General features: G+C 38.7%; 5 protein-coding genes across 5 annotated transcripts; 3 read left to right on the plus strand and 2 right to left on the minus strand. All coding sequences in view use genetic code 12, as the record gives it.

The window, feature by feature from the left end:
- Positions 1-474: 474 nt before the first annotated feature.
- On the plus strand, positions 475-1,950 carry I9W82_005614 (uncharacterized protein; the record flags this gene model as incomplete). The annotated part of the gene is made up of 1 exon (XM_067694810.1): positions 475-1,950. The coding sequence occupies one exon, from the start codon at positions 475-477 to the stop codon at positions 1,948-1,950; it is 1,476 nt and encodes a 491-aa protein (XP_067546000.1).
- A 120-nt stretch (positions 1,951-2,070) lies between these two features.
- On the minus strand, positions 2,071-2,334 carry I9W82_005615 (uncharacterized protein; the record flags this gene model as incomplete). The annotated part of the gene is made up of 1 exon (XM_067694811.1): positions 2,071-2,334. One exon carries the CDS (start codon positions 2,332-2,334, stop codon positions 2,071-2,073), a length of 264 nt encoding a protein of 87 aa, XP_067546001.1.
- Positions 2,335-2,482: 148 nt separating this feature from the next.
- LRG1 (Lrg1p) lies at positions 2,483-6,388 on the minus strand (the record flags this gene model as incomplete). Its single annotated transcript, XM_067694812.1, has 1 exon — positions 2,483-6,388. The coding sequence occupies one exon, from the start codon at positions 6,386-6,388 to the stop codon at positions 2,483-2,485; it is 3,906 nt and encodes a 1,301-aa protein (XP_067546002.1).
- Positions 6,389-9,965: 3,577 nt separating this feature from the next.
- Positions 9,966-12,728, plus strand: I9W82_005617 (OPT2; the record flags this gene model as incomplete). The annotated part of the gene is made up of 2 exons (XM_067694813.1): positions 9,966-11,614; positions 11,690-12,728. The coding sequence occupies 2 exons, from the start codon at positions 9,966-9,968 to the stop codon at positions 12,726-12,728; spliced, it is 2,688 nt and encodes an 895-aa protein (XP_067546003.1).
- Positions 12,729-13,794: 1,066 nt separating this feature from the next.
- I9W82_005618 (OPT2) lies at positions 13,795-16,569 on the plus strand (the record flags this gene model as incomplete). Its single annotated transcript, XM_067694814.1, has 1 exon — positions 13,795-16,569. The coding sequence occupies one exon, from the start codon at positions 13,795-13,797 to the stop codon at positions 16,567-16,569; it is 2,775 nt and encodes a 924-aa protein (XP_067546004.1).
- Positions 16,570-17,924: the final 1,355 nt, after the last annotated feature.

Raw genomic sequence — 17,924 nt, forward strand, 5'->3', positions numbered from 1 at the left:
CGGAAGTGGGCTGCAGCCGATTCGGATCGATTTTTTTTTTCCTCCGGTACTCTCTTGGCGTAAAGATCCGACTTGACGTGTCCTCTGCATCTAAGCAGTTGCAATTGGAAATATTGTCATGAATGGGAAGAAACACGCGAGAAAGGGAACCTATCTGTAACATTCTGACAAACAGGAAATTTCCCTTGAGTGTGAATAAATCATATTCTTTTAATGTGAAATAGAATCCTTCGCTGGTAAGTTGATACTGGGAGAAAATCAGCAATCACACTGATTATATGAAGGTGAATATACTTGTCTTGACACTTCCACTGTCTGCGATTATTGACTGAGTGGAGGAGAGTAGTGTATCTCGCAAAATCCTTCTCAATAACCTTGCGAGAGATATTCCGAGCAGCAAAGAAAAAAATAGATTGCAACTTGACAAAACACTCATCTTACATTACATTCCTTTGCAAAGAAAAGATCTTGTTTATGTCAGTAGAATCGAATTCTCAATACTCCGAACTTGAAAACGACATCCACAACGATAATGCAGATCATCCAAGCTTTTCGTCGTTGCAAAAAGTCGAATTCGAAGGTGAACTTCTCACTATAGATACAAATAATTGGAGACATTCAAGGCTATTACAAATACAAATCATATCAGCATACCTTGTCTTCATCTTGTTTGGATTAAATGAGCAAACTGTCGGTACCTTGATTCCCAAGCTTCAAGAACATTACCACCTCAGTGTCTTGCATGTCAGTTTTATATTCTTTTGCTCTGTTTTGGGATACTTGACAATGGCATTGGTGAACAACAAGACCCATGAAAAGTTTGGTATCAGAGGCGTGGCAATATTGGGGGCATCGGCTATGTGCTTAGGAAATTTATCAGCATCTTTCAAACCACCATTTTTGATTTTTCTCCTTTGCTATTTTTCAAATGGTGTTGGTCTTGGAGCTTTGGATGCATCATTAAATGCATGGATGGGTAATCTCGTTGACTCGAATCAATTGTTGGGTATTTTGCATGGTTGTTATGGAATTGGGAGCTTAGTTTCGCCTAGTTTGATTACATATCTTTTGGAAAAGTCCGAAAATCCTTGGGAATGGAACACTTACTACCTTTTAGTCGCTTCCTTTGGAGCAACTGTTTTAGTATTGGTTGGTTACACATTTAGATTTGAGACACCGAAAAAGTACAAGTACATGGCACAACTAAGGCACAAAAAGTCAAAAGAAAATAATCTACATCACGAAGCTGATCCAAATGAGGTTGAGCTCAACGATATGAATAAAAACAACTTTGACGTTGATGAAGATGAAGAAGAAGCTGAAGAGCATTCAGCAACATTCTCACAAGCAGTAAAACTGCCTCTCATTTGGGGATTTGCGGGAATACTTTTTATTTATGTTGGTGGTGAAGTTGCTTTTGGGGCTTGGTTAGTGACATACTTACTTAGGATCAAGGAATGGACATACAAAGCATCATCACACATTGCAACCACTTTCTGGCTAGGGCTTACTGTTGGTCGGTGTGCACTTGGCTTTGTAACTGCTCATTATTTTCATTCCGAGTTGAGTGCCAATCTTGCCTACATAGTTGGATCATTATTGGGCTATGTACTTTTCTGGCTCCTTTCGTTTACTCAACAAGTGGTCCTACTTTTTATTATTGTTTTTGTGACTGGGGCAATGGTGGGACCAATATTCCCTACTACCATTGTTGCTCTGGTCAATATTTTGCCTGCAAAGTTTCAAACTGTTGGAATTGGGTTTATCTGTGCATTCGGAGGTGGGGGTGCTGCCGGTATCCCATTTTTGGTTGGATTGATGGCAGACTCAAGCGAGGGTGGACTAAAAGCTTACCCTGTTATGGTGATTATTATTTTCGCCGTACTTTTGATACTGTGGATGGTCATTATAAAAAAGCACGCTAGAGGATACAAAAGAAACTCTATTTGAGATTACAGGGTAGTTGTATGCGGGTTAATACAACATAGGAAACGATTTGATAGATTCAAAGATTATATTAGATTGCAAAAAAAAATGCTTGTATTATATTTTCTAAACTCTACTAACCTATTATATCTTTCCACCAAGTTCCGTCCACTCTTTCACCGTGTACCCTTTCTGTGTAAACGCATGGATCGAGGCAATCTCATCTCGTAGTTGACTATTGACCAATCGATGTCTTGCCAATTTATTCTTGCCTTCAAATAGTGATGATACAATTACAACTGCAAATGCTTGTCCACAACCACCTGACATATCTTCAACCTGAACTAGGTCTGCATTTAGACGCTGTTGGATTATTTGTTTTAGCGAGTCTGACGTAAGTGCCGACATGATGGATAAAAGATTTGGGTTGGAGAAAGCTTTGAAGATGATTTTCGCAAATTATGTGAAAAAATTGAAATTATTGTCGCAAAAAAAAACTTGCGACACTCTCTTACGACTTTTATAATATTACATTATGTACACACTACTATACCCATCACTTTGCAGAATCTCCTTTCAAAACAGCGTCGATTTGATTCAAAATCTCTTTTGACGACGGATCCTTTTCTAGTCCATCAAAGCCGCAGGCGCTGAAAATTCTCATTAACTCCAATGGTATAATACTCAATTCCTCATGCTGTTCAATCAATTGATTCACAACTTCAATAGCTAAAAAGTATGCATCACCTGTTTGTTCATTCTGCCCTTGAGCTTGCTTAGATATGAGGATATTTGGAGCTAACACTGTGGCTAGATTATGTGCATCCATTTTGGACCCGGTGTCCTTATCCACTTCGGAGAATGAAGCAACCCAACTGAAAAAATATAACAAAACTTCAAGAAGGTTTCGATGGTCACGAGGTAGCAAACAATAGGTTAACTGTAGGACTTTTTCTTTCAGTTCGGGTGTTTGCTCCAATTGCGAAGAAATCCACAAATCATAATAGTTGAATGTTAGTAAGGGAGTAGGCATCTCACGTAACCATTTCTTCATCAATGCTGCAAGTTGGACAGCGGTGTGAGCACTAAAGTCAGGTGATTTATAAGGACTCTTGTTTATTTGTTCAGTCAACTCTCTGAGCTTCTTGATATTACCATTCAATCTGAAGATACCTTCGACCGACATATCCTTTTGTTTCAAGGCACTGATGACATCATCAACTACAATGGGGATTCTTAATTTAGATGGACCAACACCAAGATCAGAATCGACTCCATATTTCTTTGTCACGACACTTAATTCGGATCCAAACACAGCATTACCTTTATCTTTTGATCCACCGCCACTACCGCCTCCACCAAACTTTAACTTTTCCCAAAACGAAGGCGGTTTCTTCAACTGAATTTTAGCTATCAATTCATCCTTGTTGTATTTTTCATGATTCATTTGACATAGAAGTGCAATTGCAATGTGTCTCATGATGAAATGTTCACGTTTGGTCAACTCGGAGTAAAACTTTTGTTTTGAAGTAGTTGGATGGTCATGTGTTGGAGTATTTGTATTCAAAATGTGGTCTAATGCACTACTTGGAGTTGTTTGCATGGGGCTATGCCCACTTCCCTTGAGTTTGTGGGATCCTGCTCTTTGATATAGCTTACTTTGATGTTTGAATGCATTGGGCCTCTGATCTCGCGCCTGTTCAGCAGCAACAATTCTTGGAATGTCATCCAACGTAAGTGACTTTTCATTCTTTAATAAATCAGAGGTACGATCGAGATGAGTGGCTGTCAATTGCCTCTGGGGTTCGTCTCTGATTTGTAATTGTCTCTTGACTGATAACTCTTCATGACCATCAAACGAGAGTTGTGATCCGCTACTAGATTTTCTTCCAAATTGAGATGGTGGTTGGGCTTGAAGTGCCAACTCTCCAAAGTTTGATGAGAGTGCGCCTTCACCTGGTCTTGATGTAAGCACTTCGTCCTTGTGAGCTTGGTCACCCTCGGGTGCTGTAACAATTACCGACTTTCTCGCCTTCTTTTTCACTGATTGTGACAATTTCTGACTTTGTCTTTTACTTCTTAGTCTGGTCACATCATCCAACGTTTTGCTATAATCATCTTGTTCATCTTGGCTATTTGACGCTGGCAAGGGTTTATGTACATCATTCGGCGCTATGGTTGGATTCTCCAAATCGATATTCATGACTGATCTCGACCGCAACAAGGCAATTTTTAAAAGATACACCAACTGTGACAAATCCGATACTGCTTCAAAGCCAGTGATTCCACTGCCATCATAACAATTTGAGCAGATTATTGACTGACGGGCTATATTGAAGCGTGTTTGATTCACTTCAAATGGATCAATACGACGATGGCATTTGGAGCACAAAAAACACTTCCAGTGCCACCTATGATCACCAAGTCTGACGCATGATTTTTCAATGCTCTTGGAGCAATATGTACAAGCATCTGTGGAGCTCTGTGGTACTGCCAATTGTGCCTTAAATTCTTCCAAATTTTCCTTACTCTCAAGCTTGTTTGACTCGACAGCTTCGTATCTAGAAACTAGTTTTAAAAATTGATCCAACGCAATAGTAGTCCCGTTTAACTTGTTCAACTTTAATGCATTGTACAACCCAATTCTAATCAATAGTTTCAAATAATGGGCAGATCCAGTGATGACGGACAACAATTCTGCCGATAATGTCCCTGATTTCGATATACTGGCTGATTTTCGCAATATTGCTAAATAACTCATAATTTTCCCAGTAATGTTCCTTGGTTCTTTCTTTAAGAATTGGAAATATTCATTCTCAGTGGTGGACGAATCCAGAGTTTCCAAATCGGGCAGGTCTGGTTTCGGTAGTAAGGTACTGGCTGCAACTTTACATTCTAATAACACGTAATCCAATGCATGGAACAAAATTTCAACATTCAAAATAAGCTTTCCGGTGACAATCAACCCGTTGTGTTTATTCCCTGTACAAGCGTTGAGAAGCATATCGGAAATGCACGCTGCTGCACTCTGTTCATATCCAGACAACATTAACCAACAGTTCATCACTACCTGTTCGATATGCTGCTCTATACCAACTAGCCTTTCCGAAGTGAGAGTTGTGTCTGATAATTTGATTGCCCTCAAGTCAGCTAGCTTGTCATCCGCCAAGCCATACGATTTCTGCAATCCAACAGAGTCAGCAGTAATGCAAACATTCCAAAATTTGTGCACCATAAAGCATTCCGGGTGCCAATGTTGTGTCCGTCCACCCCGATACAATTCCACAAATTGTTTCAATATAGACGATTGACACCCTTCACAATGCGATGCATACAACTTTGAATAATGATAATGGCAAAATATATCATTTTCATGTTCGAAATAGCTCTCATCTGAGTCAAAAACGTGCTGGCAAACCGAGCATTTAAAATGTTCCAAATGGTACTTATTACCCAATGCAGTAATATACGGCCCTCGCAATGCATTATTGCAACTAAAGCAAATCAAATCAAGTTTCTTAAAGTAATCATATTCACATAGCGCAACTAGCGTGGACTTGCCATCCTGTTTAATTTCATAGGGAAAAAACTTTGCGGAACATTGCTTACCACATTCATGACAAGTAAAGCAGTCCACATGGTATGCACTTTGTAGAGCACGCACAAACTGGCCAGTTATTTCAAGTCCACATTTCTGACAAATTTTTCGGCTCTTTTTCTTTGTTCTGGGCCTACTATTAACATCCGGTGGTAAATCAGGTACATCTAAAGGGTCCTTATTGCGCCTCTTTTCGTCTTCTGCATCCTGCTTTTCCGGTGTTGGTGATATGGCAATGGAGTGCCTTTGTGACGGATCAAGATGTGCTTTATGAGACGATCCTTCTTCAGTGGGTGTTTGCCTTTGTACATTTGGAGTGTGGTGTCCATTACTTGAACCCATAGGCCTTTGCTGCGGTGGTGACTGATTTCCTGTACTCGGATCTCTCGATGTATCATTCAAAGGTGGAATCAATGTAGACCAATTTGGTTGTGAGTCATTAGGTCTGTTCAGATGTTCAGTATGCCAAAGGTTTCTTCCAGAGCTGGGATGTTGTTGTCGCTTCATTTGGGGCGAAGGTGGTGGAGCTGATGAAGGTTTAGGTGACGCTGTATTCATGGGATATGATGGATATTGATTAAATGCGTTATGATTCACTGGGTGGAACAACCGATTATTTGGATGCTTTTGATCTGAATTATGAGAGCGTGATCGTGAATGGCCTCTGGATCCCAACCTTCGATCTAATGGAGGTGCTGTATTTGGAATCTGGTATTGTTGTTGGTAACGAGTATAGTAATAATTTTGGGTATCGTCATTCCTAGTCACTGCCTGCATGGGTGACGCTAATTCGCGAGGTTTCTGTCTTGATGGTGAGCCATCAACCAGTTTGGCTTGTGTATAATCATCTGGAGCTTCATTCATGGTTTCATGCGGTAGATTTCGTTAGTTTGAGTGACTCTTGTTTTTGAATAGAATGTGATATATTAACTGTAGTGGGGTTTACCTAGAAATGAATATTGGACTTCTGATGAGTTTCAAGATAATGAGACTTGGAAGTGATTAAAGAATGACGAAAAGTTGGATCAAATTTTATGAGGGGGTGGTTGTAAAAAAATATAACACACACAGTAAGAACACTGTAAAATAGTTAGAGATAACAAATGTATACTATCAGACCACTTTGACTATCTTCTTGTTGGTAATTGATGTATTAGGGGTGGTGTTTATATTGTAGCTTGTCTGTGTGTCTGGTGCAGTTGTAATATGTGATTCTATTGTTGATAAAGTATGGTTTCTTATAGTTGACAGTTTGGAAATTATAGCTTTCTTTCTTTTTCTCTCTCTCTTCTTGTTTTTTTTTTTTTTATTTTTAATTTTCTAATTTTTTTTATTTTTTGTTTTGATTTTCAATTTATATGGTACTATTACTTATATGCAGTATACGTCGTAATTTTCTTAGGAAAAGCATAATCTTGTTCAAGTGTTATCTGAGGCGGACTTTGTATATTGTCGAAGTAGAGACAGTTGACACGATTCTGTTGTAATAAACGGTGAATTGTTTCTGTTGTCGAATTTCATACACTGTGTTTTCGAGGAAGCATGTAAGGTCACACGATCTTGAAATCAGGGTGAGAGGGATCTTACATTTAACTGGATAAAGTATGAGATGAAAGAGAAACATAGCAGGGGGTACTAAGTCTACAGAATTGTACCCTCTGGCCCCTTTAGCTACTTAACTAACTGCCTTCTGAGAGTGCAGGACCTAGTCCCCCACTATCACGCAACGAATCTTGAATCCTGGATAAGGGCAGTCATCATGCTCATCTACAGCGGTTTATCTTTGATACTGTTACGCACATGAAGTCGATATACTTATTTCACCAATGAGGACGATAGATTTGAACTTTTCCTATGCCATTGGTTTTAAGCGAAGAAACAAAAATTGACGTAACCAAATGAAGAACAATACAAACACAAGAAAAAAAAAAAAATAATAAAAAGTTTAAGACCAATTTAACACGTACAACATAACGCATCTTGAATAAGAGATGTAGCGCAGCTTCAATGGAACTAGTAAAGTGGACTCACGAAAGTACCACTTTCATCAAATTCCCACCTCTGCTGGAAGTTAAATCCTTGAATGTTATATTTTTCACTATCCCCTGAGCACTAGTATTGAGAGATTATTTGGGCAAAAGTTGGTGCGGCTTTTTCAAAACAAACAGTTTATCTTTTAATACATCGTGCATTTCACGTGACTCTTTGATATGACACGTTTTCAGTAGCATTCGCCGTCAAAAGCAATATGATTAGTAGTATGTGGAAATAGTTTAGGATAATTGTAACTCCAGCCGGACATGTAGCTATATCACTTCTTTTTGATCGCCAAAGGTTTCATACCGGTCTGGGAACGAAATCAGAACTGAGATGCTGAACTTTATCATCAACTTCGCAACTGTCTTTTGTGAACTCAGGGAAGTAATGTCGATTATACTATCTTTACAGAGTCTACTTCTTTACCGATGGTAAGCAGATGTTAAATAAGATAATAATTTCAGATCCGTTTTCTAAAATTTGCACCAATATTGAGCAGACTTTTCTTTCACAGGGCCACCAAGAGTAAATTCATAAAAGTTTCTTCTGCAATCAGGTGTTATAACATGATAACGTTGCTATAACCAGAGCTCTATATTTGGGGCAATAGTAATGCAAAGAGAACACTCGATCATATTGAACCAACTTGAAGTCTTTATGAAATATTGAGCATAGTTACTATACTTTCAACAAAAAAATGGAGCAAAGGGGGAGCTGACTTGACTACTTTATGGCATAGTGTTACATCCTAAAATGCAACTAAAAGATCAACACCTCAATGCTTTTTTTTGTGGTCCGATTTTTGCAGCAAGACAGAAAAGGAAAAATAAAAAAGAAGAAATGAAAAAAAAGTTAAAGTGCCGTACAATGTACGGGTTTACAAAAAGCTCTATACGGCATTTCTGACATTGAAATAAACTTTCAGGTTGACTTAATTTTAGTTGAATGCAATCTTTCTTTTGTTTATGTTTCCCTCGCGCATATCAATTTCCGTGCAAAATTGAGCCCGGAATCGCTGAAAACACAAAGCTTTAGGAGAAAAATTTCATTTGCGCGACATCCAACAAATAACTGCTTTGGGAAATCCTCAACACTTCGGCGCCAACATCAAACGTTCAGAGTAAAGTATAAACAAATTTTCTAATTAGATTGGCCTCCAACTTTAAAGTTTAGTCTGGAAGTCTATTGTAACATAGTGAATTTTAGGGAACCTCCATCTAATATTAAGCCTCGGTGTCACGCAGTGAGGAGTTATCGGGAAAAGCTTTCTTTTCTGGATTCCTCTCAGGTCAAATGGTGATGTTGTGGTCAGGTACCGTAACCGAGTAAGAAGGACGTACGGGTGTGCATTAGTTCTTACCCATTTTATGCTGAAGTCGACGCTTACCGCTATGGTGTTTTGAGGCGAATATTTTGGCTGCAGGCCGCATAAGGTGTACCTACAATTGTGCATTAAAACCACACAAAAGAATAGTGCATATGCCTACACTTTACTGTTATCTACCAATAGGATTGTAGCAAAACTAATCAACTGCAAAGAAAGCGGAGTTGTTTATCCTACCAATTTAATAGCGCTTTCAATACTTTATTCGCTGTATTTGTGTTTGGATGTATCCCTCAAAAGTTGTTGGAGGGATACTGCGGCTGGAGTTAGGGCTCATCTGGCCGAGCTATGTGATATTACTTTTGAGGACTTGGCTCTCACCATTAATTATGACACTATTTGAATAGAAAATAAGAGAAAAAGAAATTTTAAACTCTTAGTTAAATGATGTGATCATTCAAGTTTGGGAAGCGCATTTCATGAGAGCTTTTCATGCCAAGAATTACCATGTTGTTCGCTTTACACCTTAATTTTATCATCAAGTTTTGACTTGCTCACAGTATCAGATGAATTGAACGCAAAAAGGCAAGGCGTTCCCAAAAGCTTATCCACAACTCTTCATTTCTCAGCTGTATACCTGACACCCTTTTGAAACAGCGAAAAATCTTACTCCCATTTATGGGAAGTTTCAATGAATGCAATGAAACCTTTTCCTTTAATCCAATAGTGCCAAGACAAGAGTTCTATGTGACAGCGCGTAAAATTGTCAATTTATGTTAATTTTGTGTATTAATAGCTTAAAATTTAAGATTGCAAAATAGAACTTGAACAAGTATCACACGATGGAGAACCACCTTACTACAATTAGACTACTCCATGAAAAGCTTAAAGTCCAATTAAGAGGTACGTTTTGTGCTTTTTGGTGCCGTGCGTGGATATAGTTTATCCTAGCACAACATACGATTTCCCGTTGTGGAGATTTTCCTCATAGTAGTGGGGTTTATAGAGCTATATAAAGGTTGAAGAATATTCGTCGGGTAATGAAATATTCAGTAGTTACTTATCTACGTGTATCTCAAAATGACTACCGAGAAGGTGCCATCTTTGTCCGGTGGGGTTGACTCAATCTCCCCCGTTCACAGTACAGGAAGCCATTTACAAGCAGAGGATCATGAAGTCAATTTAGATGCAGTTTTATCAAATCCTTTATCCTTAAGTGAAGTTGGTACGACCTTAACTGATGCTGAAAAAAGGTTTGTCATGAAAAGATTGCACTTTGATGTTTTGGAGAACTATAATGACTTACCCCCTGAATGCTCATTCATGTTTGAAAAGATTGAACAAATGTCACCAGAGGAAGCTGTTGAAATTTTAAAAGAGGCAATTATAGAGCATCAGCACGACGTCAACATTCAAGATCATGACTTAGCATTATGGAAAGAGTTGGTTGACTATGAACCTCTAAATGCACTGAAGCTTACACAACAGGAGATAGTTACGGAAAAGGACAAGATGGGTCCACTTCCTGACTACACCTCAGTAATCGAAGCAAACGAGTCTGATGCAAATGATCCTTCGACTGGGGAACCGAAAATTGTTGATTGGAATTTGCAAGTTCGGTTGGAGGCAGTGATGGTAGCTTATTGGGCACCATACCCAGAAGTTAGAGCAATCACCCTCCCATTTGATGATCCTACCATTCCTGTTGAAACTTTTAGAGTTTATCTTATTGGTATCATTTGGACCGCAATTGGTGCTGTCATCAACCAGTTCTTTACTGAGAGACAACCTGCTATTACTCTTGCTGTTGCTGTTGTTCAAATATTTTTGTATCCAAGTGGTTTGTTATGTGAATGGATCTTGCCTAAGTGGAAAATCAAGCTTTGGAAGAACTGGGTTATTGATTTGAACCCTGGACCTTACACTTTCAAAGAGCAAATGTTGGCGACTATCTTTTGTTCCGTGTCTGGTGGTGGAACATCGTATGTGTCGTCAAACATCTTGATGCAGAAATCTGAGTTATTTTATGACAACAAATGGGTCGACTTTGGATACCAAGTTTTGTTGATATTGTCAACGAATTTCATGGGAATAGGACTTGCAGGGATTATACGTAAGTTTGCGGTATACCCAGTTCAAGCATTATGGCCAATCATTTTACCAGGTATTGCATTGAACAAAGCTTTATTGACCAAGTCGAAAAACGAGAACATCAATGGTTGGACAATCTCAGGTTATGCGTTCTTTTTTATTACATTTGCTGCCTCGTTCCTTTACTTTTGGGTACCTGATTACTTATTTCAAGCGTTGTCATATTTTTCGTGGATGGCGTGGATAAAACCAGATAATCAAAACCTCGCAGCAGTTACAGGTTTTCTCGGAGGGTTAGGACTCAATCCAATTTCCACTTTCGATTGGAATATAATCAGACTGAACTCGCCTTTGCAATTGCCATTCTACAATCAAACCAACATGATTGTTGGTATGTTCATTGCGTTATTCGGTATTCTTGGACTTTGGTACACCAACTATAAGTGGACTGGTTACATACCAATCAATTCAAATGTTCTTTATACAAACACTGGTGAACCTTATGCCGTCACAGCAGTTGTTAATGAGAAAAGTTTATTTGATGAATCAAAATATCAAGAAATTGGACCTCCATTTTACTCTGCAGCAAATTTGTTTCTATATGGTGCTTTCTTTGCAATTTATCCTTTCCACATTGTGTATGAGATCGGTATGTAATATAAGCAAATGTGGCATGCAGTAAAGGGGTTGGGTTCAGCCCTAAGGAACTTTAGAGAATCAACATACGAAGGTTTCACAGATCCGCATAGTGTAATGATGAGAGTTTATCCAGAGGTACCAGAATGGGCATATTTGATTGTTTTGATCATCTCGATCGTGTTGGCTATATTGTGCGTGAAAGTCTACCCCGCTCAAACTCCTGTCTGGGGAATCTTCTTTGCGTTGGGTATCAACTTTGTATTTTTGATTCCGTTGACAACGGTTGCAGCTAGAACTGGATTTTCGTTTGGATTGAATGTGTTGGTTGAGTTGATTGTTGGATATGCCATTCCCGGTAATGGTTTGGCATTAGCTTTCATCAAAGCTTTAGGGTATAATATTGATGGACAAGCTCAAAACTTTGTTAATGATTTGAAACAAGGTCATTATGCTAAACTTCCACCTCGTGCAACCTTCAGATGTCAACTACTTTCAATCTTAGTTGCTTCTTTTATTCAATTAGCTCTTTTGAATTATCAAATTACCGGTATTAAAGACTATTGTGACCCTTATAACAGACAAAGATTTACATGTCCTGGTGGTAGATCATTTTATAACGCTTCCGTCCTTTGGGGTGTTATCGGACCAAAGAAAGTTTTCGGTGGTTTGTATCCGATCTTACAATGGTGTTTTTTGATTGGCTTTTTGTTAGCGTTCCCTTGCATTGCATTGAAGAAATGGGGCCCACAAAAATTTGTTAAAACATTTGAACCATCAATCATCATTGGAGGTATGTTGAATTGGGCACCTTACAACATGTCTTACTTCATCCCAGGTGTATACGTATCTTTGGCTTTTATGTGGTACATCAAAAGGAAATATGAGGCATGGTGGCAAAAATACAACTATTTACTTTCTTGTGGACTAGACGGGGGCGTTGCATTTTCGTCGATTATTATATTCTTTGCTGTTATGTATCATGAGAAGGATATCAACTGGTGGGGTAATACTGTCATGTATAAAGGTTATGACGGGGACATGACCGGTAGATTGAATGCTACAATTCTGGCACCAGATGGATACTTTGGTCCAAGAAAAGGTTACTATCCTTAAGTGAAGTAAGCGATAGTAATATACACGAAGAAGGGTGTCGTTATTTACAGACATTTATGCCGCACTGGTTTGAAAGATTATGTTGCATTGGTACGATCATCGATGGCGAGGCCACAACAATAGTTATGGTTTTCTCCTCTTACCAACTTAGTTGGATTCACTTACAACTAAAATGATGAAGCTGAATTCTCGAGCAGACAAGGAGTGTGAGAATTTAGCTGTATTTTGTATAATTTTAAGTATTTTAAAATCGTTTCAAGTAGTTAGCATCATTCTAAAAGGCCGTTAAATTAGCACAAAAATTATATTCAGGAGCCCTGAGTAACCTAAGCCCCGACCATCAAGCCTCTTGTGGCAAATATACTTGAAGAGTGCCCTCGTAACTGCTTTTCAAATCTCGTAAAAGTTTTTCAATGAGATCTATTTGACACAAAACCAACAAATCATATACGGAACTATGTATGGTGTCAAAAAAACGTGCTTACATTGTAGAATCTTCATTTCCAAACGTCACAATCGATAACGAATCACGGAAGGCATTTGTGATTTCAGTATTTCAGAATTCCAGAAATTTTCGTGGAAACTGTTAAGAATATTCGAGCTCGGCGGTAAAATCAGATTTGGATTTTTTTTTTTCTTTCTTTATGACAGGATGAACAACGCACTTCCTCTGGTCTACGCTATATTCATTCCCCAACTTTTACTATGAATCAAAGTCAAAGCAAAACTACAAACCGGAAACATGCATCACTACAACCCATGCATAATAGAGAATGATCTTGAAACATCCCCGCTGTATGGTTAAGCATCTGGGAAGAAAAAGGCATTTTGCGTTTTCCAATGCTATGCATAACCGGCATAAAACCACGAGAGAAGTTTTCACAATGCATACCCCTTTTGTACTACAGATGAGGACTAACACAGAAATTGATCGTACGACAGCTACGCTCTCGCGTAAGTTTATTTAAGTTAGAATGAGATGTGCATATATATAGGCTTGTTATTTCCCTCAATTTGCTGATGCTGAAGCTCCACCTCGCATTTCCATTAACAAATTGAGCTCAAAATGAGTACCGAGAAAGTACCAACGTTGTCTGCAGGTGCCGATTCAATCTCCCCTATTCATAGCTCCGGGAGTCACTTACAAGCGGAGGATCACGAAGTCAATTTAGATGCAATTTTATCAAATCCGTTATCTTTGGGTGAAGTTGGTACTACATTATCTGAAGATGAAAAAAACTTTGTATTGAAGAGATTACATTTTGACGTTTTAGAAAACTTTGATGATTTACCTCCTGAATGCTCGTTTATGTTTGAAAAAATTGAGCAATTGCCACCAGAGGAAGCTGTTGAGATTTTAAAAGAAGCAATTACTGAGCATTTACATGACGTCAACATTCAAGATCATGACTTGGCGTTGTGGCAATTGTTGGTGGACTACCAGCCTTCAATAATGGATGAACAAACACAGCTGGAAAAGGAGGCATCAGATTCGCTTTCAAATAAAGAGAAAATGGATCCACTTCCAGATTACACATCAATCATTGCAAAAGGCGACTCCGGTACAAACGATCCTTTGACTGGAGAACCGGAAATTGTTGATTGGAATTTGCAAGTTCGGTTGGAGGCTGCGTTGATAGCTTATTGGGCACCTTATCCTGAGATTAGAGCAATCGCACTCCCATTTGATGATCCTACAATTCCAGTGGAAACGTTTAGGGTCTACCTCATTGGTATCATTTGGACCGCAATTGGTGCTGTCATCAACCAATTTTTCAGAGAGAGACAACCTGCTATTACTCTTGCTGTTGCTGTTGTTCAAATATTTTTGTACCCAAGTGGTTTGTTGTGTGAATGGATTTTACCTAAGTGGAAAATTAAACTCTGGAAGTGGTCGTTTGATTTGAACCCTGGACCTTACACTTTCAAAGAACAAATGTTGGCGACAATCTTTTGTTCCGTGTCAGGTGGTGGTACATCGTATGTGTCGTCCAATATTTTGATGCAGAAATCAAAAATGTTCTATAACAATGAATGGGTCGATTTTGGATATCAAGTGTTGCTTATCTTGTCAACGAATTTTATGGGGATTGGATTTGCTGGGTTGATCCGTAAGTTTGCAGTTTATCCTGTCGAAGCTGTATGGCCAATCATTTTACCAGGTATTGCATTGAATAAAACATTGTTGACGAAGTCAAAAAAAGAGAACATCAATGGTTGGACAATCTCAGGTTATGCGTTCTTTTTTATTACATTTGCTGCCTCGTTCCTTTACTTTTGGGTACCTGATTACTTGTTCCAAGCATTGTCATATTTTTCGTGGATGGCGTGGATAAAACCAGATAATCAAAACCTCGCAGCAGTTACAGGTTTTCTCGGAGGGTTAGGACTAAATCCTATTTCTACATTTGATTGGAACATGATGAGTCAAAATACTCCATTGAAGCTTCCGTTTTACAATCAGACGAATTTGATTGTCGGTATGTTTATTGGTATGTTCAGCATCCTCGGACTTTGGTATACCAACTATAAATGGACTGGCTATTTACCAATCAATTCCAATGTTCTTTTTACAAACACTGGTGAACCTTATGCCGTTACAGCTGTTGTTAATGAAAAAAGTTTATTTGATGAATCAAAATATCAAGAAATTGGACCTCCGTTTTACTCGGCTGCCAACTTGTTTCTTTATGGAGCCTTCTTTGCGATATATCCTTTCCACATCGTGTATGAGATCGGTATGCAATATAAGCCAATGTGGCATGCATTGAAGGGATTATATTCAGCTTTAAGGCACTTTAGGGAATCCACATATGAAGGTTTTACAGATCCACATAGTGTGATGATGAAAGCATATCCAGAAGTACCAGAGTGGGCGTATATGTGTGTGTTGGTCGTCTCAATCGTCTTGGCTATATTGTGTGTAAAAGTCTATCCCGCTCAATGTCCTGTCTGGGGAATCTTTTTTGCGTTGGGTATCAACTTTGTATTTTTGATTCCATTGACAACTGTTGCTGCTAGGACTGGGTTTTCGTTTGGATTGAATGTGTTGGTTGAGTTGATTGTTGGATATGCCATTCCAGGTAATGGGTTAGCTTTAGCACTCATTAAAGCTTTAGGGTACAATATCGATGGACAAGCACAAAACTTTGTTAATGATTTGAAACAAGGTCATTATGCTAAACTTCCACCTCGTGCAACCTTCAGAGCACAATTAGTTTCAATTTTAGTTGCTTCGTTTATTCAATTGGCAATTTTGAATTACCAAATCACCGGAATAAAGGATTATTGTCATCCAGATAACACACAAAAGTTCACTTGCCCCATGGGTAGATCATTTTATAACGCTTCCGTCCTTTGGGGTGTTATCGGACCAAAGAAAGTTTTTAGTGGATTATATCCGATCTTACAATGGTGTTTTTTGATAGGGTTCTTATTAGCATTCCCTTGCATTGTATTGAAGAAATGGGGCCCACAAAAGTATGTTAAAACATTTGAGCCATCGATTGTCATTGGAGGTATATTGAACTGGGCACCATACAACATGTCTTACTTCATCCCAGGTGTATACGTATCTTTGGCTTTTATGTGGTACATCAAAAGGAAATATGAGGCATGGTGGCAAAAATACAACTATTTACTTTCTTGTGGACTAGACGGGGGCGTTGCATTTTCGTCGATTATTATATTCTTTGCTGTCATGTATCATGAGAAAGATATCAACTGGTGGGGTAATACTGTTATGTATAAAGGTTATGATGGAAATATGACTGGTAGATTGAATGCTACAATTCTGGCACCAGATGGATACTTTGGACCAAGAAAAGGTCACTATCCATAGTGACGATCTAGAGATTAAAAGAAGTGAAGATTGTTTTCTACATAGGTATATTTGTGTGTAAGTGACATGAGATTATGAGTTTTGACAGATTTGTAGAGTGTGTTCTTGCTATCCAGCGAAGGTTATAATTACTTCTAGACCCTAAATTGCATCATAATAGTGAAAAAAAAATAAGTTACAGTATGGTTACTAAATTTATTTGACGTTGTCAAGGCCGTCTCCGTCTAAGCGTGTAGTGGTGCAATTTTGATAGCGTTGCACGAATCCAAAGCTCGTGAGAGACGGCAAAGTGTACGAAGACTTCACGATTCGTGCCTAGCTGGGTTTCGACTCCAGTCCTACTGCAGCTGATCTTAAGTCTTCTTATTGTCATGCAAAATTTGGTCCTCATTGTCTTTAAAATGCTTATTTTGCGGGGTAAGCACCTACAAATGCACAAATTCATATCATCTTGGACTGAATTGCGGTTGGTTGCATCCTTATTATTGCTCAACCTACATGAAATTGGATCAACAATTAAACAGCAGTTCGCAACCAGAGCGGCAAGTATATTTTAAGTGCACAGACGTGCCAGCAATAAGTGCAGCACACTCAGCACTGACTGGAAGAAGTAACTTAAAGGCTTACTCTCACGCATTCTTTCTGGTTCATATTGACACTGAGTTCGTTTTTCGAAGGGCAAAGCTGACCGCCTAAACACTCTGCGACTATAGTTCGTATGCGCCAGCACGTCAAAAATGCCTCTTTCTAATTTAGTTACACAAACTCTTCATGCACTGTGACACGGAAAAGTCCGTCGAGCTTGCAGGAAATACATCTTGCTATTCTACTTGCCTGGAGAGTAAGAAGAGAGGTTTCTTACTTTTTGGGGCATCAAGCGTACTGTCCAACATTCTCAACCCCGTTACAACTTTTAAAAATTGCGTCATTGTGATACTAAAATCAAAAAGAAAATGTGTCAATCACACTTGATCGTACGGCACGAAAAAAAAAAAATGTGAAATTTACACAAACTTGTGCATATGGAAAGTAACCACAATTTTAAGAGAACAATGCCGAACAATGAAAGGCATCAAACAATTGAAATTACGTTATCGTCCAGTAAAATTGCGAGAAAAGACGATGACCACAATTGAAAGTGTGCTTTGAGGAGTTCGGGTAGAACCTTATAACATTCGTTTAAAAACCAATTTGCGACAGCTTTGGCAATTCTTATTGAAGCGCTAATACGTGTAAAACGTAACTTTGCTAAGCTGAACTGAGAATTCTTGGAGTATGTTTCTCACACCCTTCGCGAACTCTTATCTATCTAGAGCAGCAGATAAGGCGTATTCAAAGTTGCGAGAATTTGGTGC

The sequence above is a fragment of the Candida metapsilosis genome (genome assembly GCF_017655625.1).
Source record: "Candida metapsilosis strain BP57 chromosome Unknown scaffold8, whole genome shotgun sequence".
Lineage (NCBI taxonomy): Eukaryota > Fungi > Ascomycota > Pichiomycetes > Serinales > Debaryomycetaceae > Lodderomyces > Lodderomyces metapsilosis.